This window comes from Mytilus californianus, unplaced genomic scaffold, assembly GCF_021869535.1.
Source record: "Mytilus californianus isolate M0D057914Y unplaced genomic scaffold, xbMytCali1.0.p SCAF_5, whole genome shotgun sequence".
In the NCBI taxonomy this organism is placed as follows: domain Eukaryota; kingdom Metazoa; phylum Mollusca; class Bivalvia; order Mytilida; family Mytilidae; genus Mytilus; species Mytilus californianus.
Genome location: NW_026262701.1, coordinates 38,809,740 through 38,819,937, shown reverse-complemented (window position 1 = coordinate 38,819,937; position 10,198 = coordinate 38,809,740). Strand labels below are relative to the sequence as shown.

Sequence of the window (10,198 nt, the reverse complement as noted above, 5' to 3'; positions counted from 1 at the left end):
AAAACTATAGTACATTTGTAACATTTTTTCACCGGCGAATAATGTCACCACCACCATTTTTCATTTGAGAATGGAATAATTAAAACTTATTTTATAATTGTGGAAATACTAAAGTCAACCAGATCAGTTGGTAAAAATACGTACAAATTTTTATTTCATCATTACAAAATGTTCAAATTGTTACAATTTCATCAATTTACACGATTTACACTTTATTCATCAACTTGCCCATGTTGCCTAGATATCAGAATCGAATATGTACATATTTGGATAGAGAATTTTGTTTTGTGACTCCATGCCATGTGTATAACAGCAACATGTAACACTGGTCATTGTTAAATACTTTACAGTTTGTTGTGTATTTGTTGTCCATGTTTTCTTGGTTTGAGGTTCTCTCCGTGCACTCCGACTTCCTCCACCAATAAAAACTGACCGCCACGAAATAACCAATAGTGCTAAAAGTGGAGTTAAACACCAAAAATCATCAATCAGTAAACTTGTATCATTGGTACCATACCATAACCGTAAACAGTCTATAAGTAATTTTGTATCACATATTTACTTTTAATATAAGTTAAAATGCACTTGTCGTATCAACTTTTCCTGAGAGAGAATAAATGATATCATATAAGATATATACAGTATTATACATAATATAAAGTCAGGATATATTACGTGTATTCAAAATAAAAATATAAAATCTTTCGCAAAAAACCCAATACGATCGTTATTGTCTTGTATCAATGTGTATTCCGCACACATACTTTCATTCACACACGTAAATCATTCATTTATCATGCCCCTAACTCACATACATGTACGTATAAACATATACATTATTCTTACTAACAATACAAATACTACATGCACTACACATCAGAACTATTTTTTAAACGAACAGGATATCAATATAATTCAAGCTAAAGCACCCAGTTTAAAACAAGTTGAGTGGAAAATTCAAATGCTAATTTGGATACATAATTGTCTGTTCCCATTAATCACATATTCCATTTGAAATTAAATCAAGTCATACAAATATTGAAGTAGTATTGTAACCTTCCTTTCTAGTAATGGTTTTGCTATCAAAATATTTGATTATTGTTTATCGTTGTTCACGTAAATGTGATCCATCAGCCGACAACAGTCTCATCCAATTATTCGCAAGATTCATTGAATCTAAATCAACTTGAGGATTTGGAGGTGCATTTGAGACATTCTTTGCGTAAGTCCTCGGATAGAAATCAAACGGTTGTGCCAATCGTTGTTCAAATGAACCCGGAGTTGTTGGTACTCCATTCGGAATACTACCTCTGCCATTCGGGAAGGGTGCAACTTGCCCAGACTTAATGGACTTCCGAGGAGATCCTAATAAGTAAAAAGTAACATGTGTCATTAAGGATGTAAAATGTTCTCGCTATGAGAATATAGTAATAAACAATATAAATCTTTGGTAGAAAAAAAAATCAGTTGGGAAATAAAATTAAAATTGATCCCAAAAACTTTACCCGTTTTCTTCTTCTTGTTTTCTAACAAATTCAGCTAGCTGTTTCAGTCTTACATGCGCATATGCTTCCATAGATATGATTTTCAAAAGTTCATTTTGTGAAATATAATTTCCTTTCTGTGTACCCATAGCAACAGTCTGTTTTAATTTAACATTACATATTACAAAAATAGCTATGGACATTTGGTCTTATTTAAAAGTAGAATCCCAATCCCGTTGAGTGATACCTTTTTCTGAATACTCAATACTTTCAAAATTGAAGGAGAAAATTAAGTGCCTTACAGTTTCGTAAAATTGCTTTAATTTTTTTTGTCATAAACGGTGTAAGTAAACATAATAATTTGTGGATCTATATCCGGTATGAATATTAAAAAGATTGACTGTTATACAGACAAGAATTAACCTAAAACATTCATAAAACAAGCTTGATGTTCACAGAAACCTATTTGGATCAAATATATATATATGTTTCTTCAGCTATGTGTTTTTTTCATATTTGAAAAAAAAATCAATGGGAAACGTGTACTGCTTCTTTAAACAGTTTCATTGTTACTTTTTTGAAAAAAAAAAATCAATATGCAAATCCAGTGCCTCCTTTTTAAGACGTCCGTGGACGTTAGCATCCTTTTCATTCTATATAATATGGGAACTAAATTTTTCAATCTTTTTTTCTAGTTTTTCACAAAGTAAACGGTTTTTGCTGATGCTTGTGTTGCTCAATCTTTAGTTTTCTATGTAATGTTTGAACGAAATGTTGTTTGGTCTTTTGGTCTTTTTTCTCTTGGTCGGTAATGGTATTGTCTGTTTCTCTTGGTCGGTAATGGTATTGTCTGTTTCTCTTGGTCGGTAATGGTATTGTCTGTTTCTCTTGGTCGGTAATGGTATTGTCTTTTTCCTCTTGGTCGGTTATGGTATTGTCTGTTTCACTTCGGCTTTTGTTTATTGGTTGCCACCATTTTTCTTCTTCCTTCTTTAGCGCAATAACTTATTAAAAAAAACTGTTATGGAATGTACAAAATCCAGTAGCAACTATTAATATTCCCACGAGAAATTACACTCTATCGATGGGATTTCTTTGTCATGCAAATATTTAATTACAGATAAAACGCAATATTTTTTTTGAAAGTGAAAATTTGCATCGAAAGGAAAAAAATAATGGCATAAAGTATTTTGAATTGGAAAAGCAGTGCAGCCTTTTCATTTGGTTCCATGGTGCAATCAATGTTCGATTGCGAACACATTTTGTGCATCAGAAGGGTTTTAAGGATTATGGCATATTGAGTTGGAATCTCTTTCCATTTCCTATCGGGACAAGATTATCATTTCTAATGGTTTCTACATATGCAAATAGATAAATGTTGATTTCCACAGATTTTTATTATTTCAAACACAATAACTGCACCACAACACCATATAATAACACGATAAGCAGGAACAGGTGACAGGAAATGGAATATAGCAAGTCAGAAAATTGTATACAGGCAGAAGTATTTATTGACTTTATTTGTGAAGAATACAATTTATTTATAAGCTATTCTTTTTGAAAATTGTTATTTTTCAAGCGCATTTTTCTTCAACATTTTGTGGACCAGGACCTATTTTGAAAATGAATTTTCACAGAAACACTTGTTTTCATTTTTGAGAGCTCAGGTAACTAATAGTATCAGAGGTCGTTCCAAGTATGATTCAACAGTGCACTATTAAGTAGTGGTATTTGTGGAGAAGGAATTTCAACCCTTCTTGCGTGACCTGATTTCCTCACAGTTTTTTATTTTTTATTTTTTATTTTTTTTGGGGGGGGGGGGGGGGGTGCTCCGTCTAAGTATTTAAGTTTAGTGCTTTATTGACTGTTGACTCAATGTTATCTTTTTTCTTTTAGTCATGATGTGGTCTCACTTTCTGCAACATTGGATGAATTTGGTGCCTTCATAGTATCTTTTTACTTATATCCTATAACAGCAAATTGGCATTAAGTATCCATATAATATAGCTATCCTTAAGACAGATGCAAGCATGCATTTTGTTATCAGCCTTTAATAGCTAAGTATATAGTATTGATATAGTATTGGTATAGTATTGGTACAGTATATGTTTTGTTGAATGACGTATGGTTTCAAGTTGTTAACATCCTGTCTTTTGGTCTCTGATGGATAGTTTTAATATCACAACTTCATTTTTACATTGTTATTGTGCCGGTTTATTACATACAATTTATTATTAACAAACGAAGTAAATCCCCAAGCCATTATTATTGACCTAGGACATATTACAGGGCCAATATAAAAATCCCTATTAATTGATAATATAATAGAAAAATAAAGGATATGGGGTATCCATCCATGACACAAAATCAGTACCTGCACAACAAAAAACACACAATAAGCAAAGGAACAGCGCTTTAATTGCTGTTCTTCATCTCAAAGTCACAGTGAGTATATGATTTCGTTACATTTAAAAGATAACTTAAAAGCCGAACTGTTGAGATCATATATATTGAGATTGCAAACTACTGAAAATGGTGAAAAGTTTACATATCAGTATGCATTTCCGGTTTATGGTATTTCCGAAAAGTTGCACATATATCGTTCATGCAGGAAACCAAAGTTACAATGGTCGAGCACGTATGGGGAAAGAATAGCGAGAGCAAGAAGAGAAATTACTTTAAACATGGTTTTGGTTTGTAATATAGACTCATTTAAAGGCTATCCAATGAATTATTATGAACGTTTTACAAAAGTGAGGAATAAATAGAAATAGAAGTTCACCTTTAACTACTGTAGTTGACGATATACATGGACATATTTGTGACATAAAGCTCTTCTTACGAGGTTCATATGGAGAAAATGGATCTGATAAGTTCAATTTCAATCCATCCCTTTTAGGACGGACAGTACCATTTTGAGATGGATATCCCCCTGTCGCATGCCTAAAACTATGCTCACCATGCAGACTATCTGGATATCCAGAAACTGAATACGGACCCGGTAGACCAAGTGGAGAGAACTCGGACATGTCTTGTGAAATAAGAGAGCCTCGTTGTAACCTCGCAGCTTTCCAAGAAGCAGCACCTGTTGGGCTCATAGTTGATGGTCCTACAAGGAAAAGGACAACATTTAAATTATCTTTCATTGATATTTGTCTTTCAAAATATACAATCATCTGTATTTCAGTATATACCTTTTATCTTTCAATAAGAAGTAATTTATAATATTTAAAAAAAAATTGTCTTTGTCTCATTGGCACTCATACCACATCTTCTTATATCTATTGTCTTGTACACAATGATTGTCCTTTTCTGCCATTGAATTAAAATAAAAATTTTAACACTGAATTATTAATTTTTATAAGAAAAAGTTTTACCCTCATTTATTACAAAAGAAAAAAAAAAACTCTATTTCCAAACGCGGGCCAACTAAAGTCATGAACAATTTTTATGAACACACCATCAATTATTCAACAGATAAAATAAACATTAAAAACATCGACCAAACAAATAAAGACCATCACGCTCCAATACAAAGCCGATATTGAACAAAGCTAGTAAAATGACATGAAACAATTATGGTTGATATTTTTTTTCTTTCTATCAATTTAATTCAGCTCTAATTCAAACAAGATATAATATATATAATATAATACTTCGTATTAAAAATAACGTGAAATCCCTACCAGGAAAGCATGCTCGACATTTGAGACAAGGACATAGATTTCCACATTTGACCCAACAAGGATAGTTTCGACATCTTCCAAGACGCCAAGGGAGATAAGCGGGTTTCCAACAACACCACAATAGTAGTGCTACACCTAACACTCCACCTACAGCAGCATACAATGGAGTTAAATCAGGTCTGAAAGGCGGAGGGGCGAGGGTTGTAGTCGTTGTTGTCGTTGTTGGCTTTCCTGAAATAAAAAAAGATTCAACACCTTTTTAAAACTTTTGTAAACATGCGTCATATATATTCAGTCTACAAAAACCTTTTAATTTCATGATATGCTTCAGAGGTTATGTTTTATTTTATAAAAAAAAAAGGAGATGTGGTATGATTGCCAATGAGACAACAATGCACCAAAGTTCAAATAAAGTGGATATAAGCAATTATAGGCAACCATACGACCTACAACAATGAGAAAAACCCATACCGTATGGTTCAGCTATAAAAGGCCTCGGCATGAAAAATAGGAAACAATTCAATTGAGAAAACTAACAGCCTAATTTATTACAAAACAATTTACGAAAAACAAATATGACAGACATGAACTTCATTCATTTTACCCTATAAGTTATCTTTTTGATGTAATATTCAGCCATTAAAGCATATTTATTTTGGACATTTCATATACATTCAAACACTTTTCGTAAGGTGTGAGACCGTGTGTTCATCACTGGAGCCGTCTTATAATTGTCAAGAAAGGAACAGAAAACTTTCATCTTTCGATAAAGGGTTGTCAATCTTATTTCAAACATTTCAAACAACGTTTTACAGTGTCTGAAGTTTTCAACGTCATGAATTCTGATAACTACCTCCCTATTCCACCAATGGAATATTCCTCCTTTTGAATAGTAATTTATATCGTTTCTTTGTATTAAATGGGGCATTAGCTGTCAAATTCATGTTCACCGACAGGACTCAAATTCTCATATTTGATTTATAACATACTAAAACGTATATCCAAATTCTAAAAAGTCTAAAATAAACAATATACAATGCATGGACTCGATAATATGTATCAGAATTTCGTGTGTATTTTAATCTAGATGCCATCTAATTAACCATTGAGGTGACCTCCGAAGACTGCCGACAGTCATATAACCAAACATAAACATAAATATAGATATAAATAGATCGTGAACACGTTCAATTGAATTTTTCTAGGTCTGCATGTTTGATTTCAAATTATAGGTTAAACAAATACGTTAATAATCGTTTTTACCTGTATAAGAATGAGTTTTTGTAGATCGAAACAGTCAACCAAATGGTTTACCCTTGTTTCGCTTTCAATGTTGAGATTGTTTTCCTTTTAATAGCTGAACACGCCTAGTTTATGCCTAACCCATCTTTGGCTAAGGGGTTGAATAGTAGGTCACATGAATACGGATTCAATGAGGTCGAATTATTCTTAGATTATTTTGACAAAATTGAAACAAACTGGATGCTAAAAGCGAATTATTATATCACTATTTCACTTTCATTAATGATTGAACAAAAGAATCATATTTTGATTTTTTCATATCTCGTAGCTAATTTAATCAAGTAGCTACTTGTTTATCTACATATAAGTAAACCTGCTTGATTCATGTAAGCCTACAATGTCATGGGTTTGGCTTTTATAATTTTATGTAGGAGACTTTTTTTAATAATTTTTTAAGAATAGTTACTTTATAGATAAAACAATTCAAAATGGATCGATGTAACCATGCCGACTGAAAGTTTGTGTCTTTTCAGTCGTTGACATTAAACTATTCAAATATCTGTAAGTTTATTACTTTTTTATCGACTGAAATAAGATTTTCTCTATAATCTGTTCAATAAAGTGAATAGACAAAGTTTGAGGGATCTATCTATTGCAACAAAATATCTTTTCATCAATATTCTCCTAATTGGTATATGAAACACATATTCATCTTGTATTTTGTCTCATTCGCAAAAAATAAAAATAGTCGAATTTTAAGTTTTTAAAAAACCTTTCAAGTGTTCTATTTTTGCTGCAAACTAAAACGGTTGTATACTGATGTTTATTAAACAAATGCGTGTTGATGAATGCAATTCGACGCGTGGTCATTTAGGCTAGTTTGTGTTAATATGTTAAGTGCAATTTGGAATTTGTATTGCTCTTTAAACGTAGATGGTATTCAATTATCTACCAATTATGTAAAAATAAACTTCTCCTGCTGTGATAAACTATGTCTTTATCTGTACCATTCTATGGAGAACATCCCATAAACTTGGTTAGTATGATATTACCATAAAAAGTTAGGCGTAAAATACCACCTTTTTAGATTCAGGCAGATACATGTGATTACTTTTTTATAAAGTTTTGAACAACTTATAATATGTATTGCCCTAATGTAAATTTGTTTAGTAATTCTAAAACGTCTCTCAAAGCAATCACATATCGAACCAACTGAAAATTGGAGGCTTCATGAATGTAAGAAGGAGCCAACGGAACATGACAATAAAAGAAACGGAAAATTAACTACAAGAAAAGAAAAGTCATATATTTGGTATGGATATGACCATAAGCATGATAAATTGAGAATGGAAACATTTCTTTAGCGCCTTTGAAAAAGAAACCTGAACTAGTACTGCAAATTAGAAACCACGCACATTTATGAAGACAAAAATAATAATTCTTTGTCAAATAATCATAAGTATTACCATGAGAAAGTGTGCGTTTGAATTGCATTCAGTTTAGTAGTTTATCTTATTTCAGGAGCACAATGAGTAACATATAATTTGTTCCACACTATTTTTGATTCTATAGAATCTGATACTTACTAAAACAGTTTGCAGGTGCTTGTCTGCTCACGTCGGTGTTGTCACGTGGGTAAACATCCGACGCACAATTCCGGGAAAACCAAAAGTCACATTTCAGGGAATCGTCTAAACATCTTTTACTGTCGTTACATTTTAAAGATACTTTGTCGATGGTCTCGTTACATTCTTGAAAGATGAAAAAATATATAAATTATAGAAGTAAAGTTTCAAATATACCAATGATGGAATTAAACCATGCTCTTAAAATATGCTGAAATATGCAATTGTGACCTGTTCTGGTAAATTTAAGAATGCTTTTTAACATTTGCAGTGTACGTGAGGAAAACTCTGAAATAGAGATAACAGCAATTATTATGTTGTGTAGGTGTATTCGTACATTGCTTTATCATTGTTAAACAATTCCTTTTTTTTTTAATTTTTTTACGATAAAATTGAGAATGGAAACGGGGAATGTGTCAAAGAGACAACAACCCGACAAAAAGCAGAACACAGCCCAAGGCCACCAATTTGTCTTCAACACAGCGAGCAAATCCTGCACCAGAGGCGGGCTTCAGCTGGCCCATAAACAACAATAATGTATACTAGTTCAGCGAAAATGGACGTCACACTAAACTCCGAAACATATAAAGGAACTAAAATTTAAAAAATACCAGACTAACAAAGGCCAGAGGTTCCCGACTTGGGACAGGCGCAAAAATGCGGCCTGTTTAAACATGTTTTGTATACCTCTAGCCAATGTGGAATAAACAAACACATAGCAATACGCACAGTAAAATTCATTTTTAAAGAAGTCCGAGTCCGATGTTAGAACAGGTAACAGAAGAAACAAAGCAAAATGACAATGATCAACATAAAAGATATTTTTTATACTTCTTAATTATGTATTAAATATTCTAATAGACACTAAAGAAATTTTTTTCAGAAGTCAGAACTTGACATATCAGATTAGCAGCTTCTTCAAGATCAAGATCGGTAATATTGCTTTAAAACTCTGTGTATTGCTTTATTCTAAATACTTGAACAATTCATAAAAAATATTCAGAATATAAATCAAAAGAGTGTGGAATGTACGTCGATCAGACAGCAACCCAAAGACACAAATAATTAAAAGGCATCTCAAGGTCAACATACAGTCTTCAATAAAAGATACATGACTATTCAATATAAGCATCGCTAAATCGACGCAGTTCGAAAAAAAAGTTGCGATTAAATTTTACAGTCTATAAAAGATTTATATCAATATCAATTACTTCAAATAACAAAAAGTCAAAATAACTCCCCCCAACCCCCAACCCCAACCTCCTTAAAAACCCATTTAGATATGACAAAGAAAAAGCACTAACGAGGTTTCGAATGTTGAACAAACACATATTTATAAACAAATGACTGGGTTAACTTGCAAGTGATCTCGCAGTTTATTGAGACTATATAATAGTGTTTAGTGGGTATGGCGGTGACCTATAGCTGTTAACTTCTATGTCATTTGGTCGCTGGTGGAGAGTTATCTCATTGGCAATTATACCACATCTTCTTATTTTTATATGAAATTGTATTGGTTTCTATTTCACTACCAGATTTTTTAAGTATTTACCGAAATCATATGATGTAATATCCATCTTAAAAAAGACTGTAGGATAAGGAAACGGATCTGGTGTTGTTGTAGGGGGAGACAATGTCGTATTACCGGTAGCTGGCGGCAGTGATACAAGAGGATCCACCGTAGAAAAATCGGGATTACGATAGTCAATATAGAAATAAAATGTCATATATTCTCCTTTCCATTCTAAGTTTTGAATGACTGCATCTTTACCACAGAAGACATATTTTTCAGCTGCATTTCTATCCATCCCATTGTAAATTATCATATACGCTTTCCCACACTTTGCAACCTCGTTCTCGGGTCTCACTACTGCTTGTTCTTTCAAGTGGAATTGGCGAAAGTGTATAGCCATGAATCGTTTTTCACCTGTCGATGGCATACCCCTTACAACAATGATACATTCAAATTCTTGACCTTTAAGAGCATATGGAATACCAACGACTCCTTTTTTGAATGTTGCAGCCCTGTCAAATTCTAAATAGGCTCCATAGTCTGGTCCAACAACATGTCCACAATTCTCAGTTACAAAATCTGTTCAAAAATAATTTGTAATTAGAATACATTTTCTGAATTATGATTAATAGTCATTTGATAAAT

General features: G+C 32.4%; 2 protein-coding genes across 2 annotated transcripts in view; one reads left to right on the top strand and one right to left on the bottom strand.

Moving 5' to 3' along the window:
- Nucleotides 1-582: 582 nt before the first annotated feature.
- The window catches only part of LOC127701894 (uncharacterized), a 12,863-nt gene continuing 3,247 nt past the window's right edge, over nt 583-10,198 (bottom strand). Inside the window, exons 2-6 of the mRNA XM_052205871.1 lie at nt 9,593-10,132; nt 8,002-8,166; nt 5,174-5,404; nt 4,447-4,596; nt 583-1,365 (exon numbers count right to left, since the gene is read on the bottom strand). Coding sequence (XP_052061831.1) covers nt 1,103-1,365; nt 4,447-4,596; nt 5,174-5,404; nt 8,002-8,166; nt 9,593-10,132 — 1,349 coding nt within the window. The 3' untranslated portion in view covers nt 583-1,102. The remainder of the gene's footprint in view (nt 1,366-4,446; nt 4,597-5,173; nt 5,405-8,001; nt 8,167-9,592; nt 10,133-10,198) is intronic.
- LOC127701901 (low-density lipoprotein receptor class A domain-containing protein 3-like) overlaps nt 8,161-10,198 on the top strand; it is a 22,437-nt gene continuing 20,399 nt past the window's right edge. The window contains exons 1-2 of the mRNA XM_052205880.1: nt 8,161-8,361; nt 8,924-8,973. The gene's annotated coding sequence lies outside the window, so the exon portion shown is untranslated. The remainder of the gene's footprint in view (nt 8,362-8,923; nt 8,974-10,198) is intronic.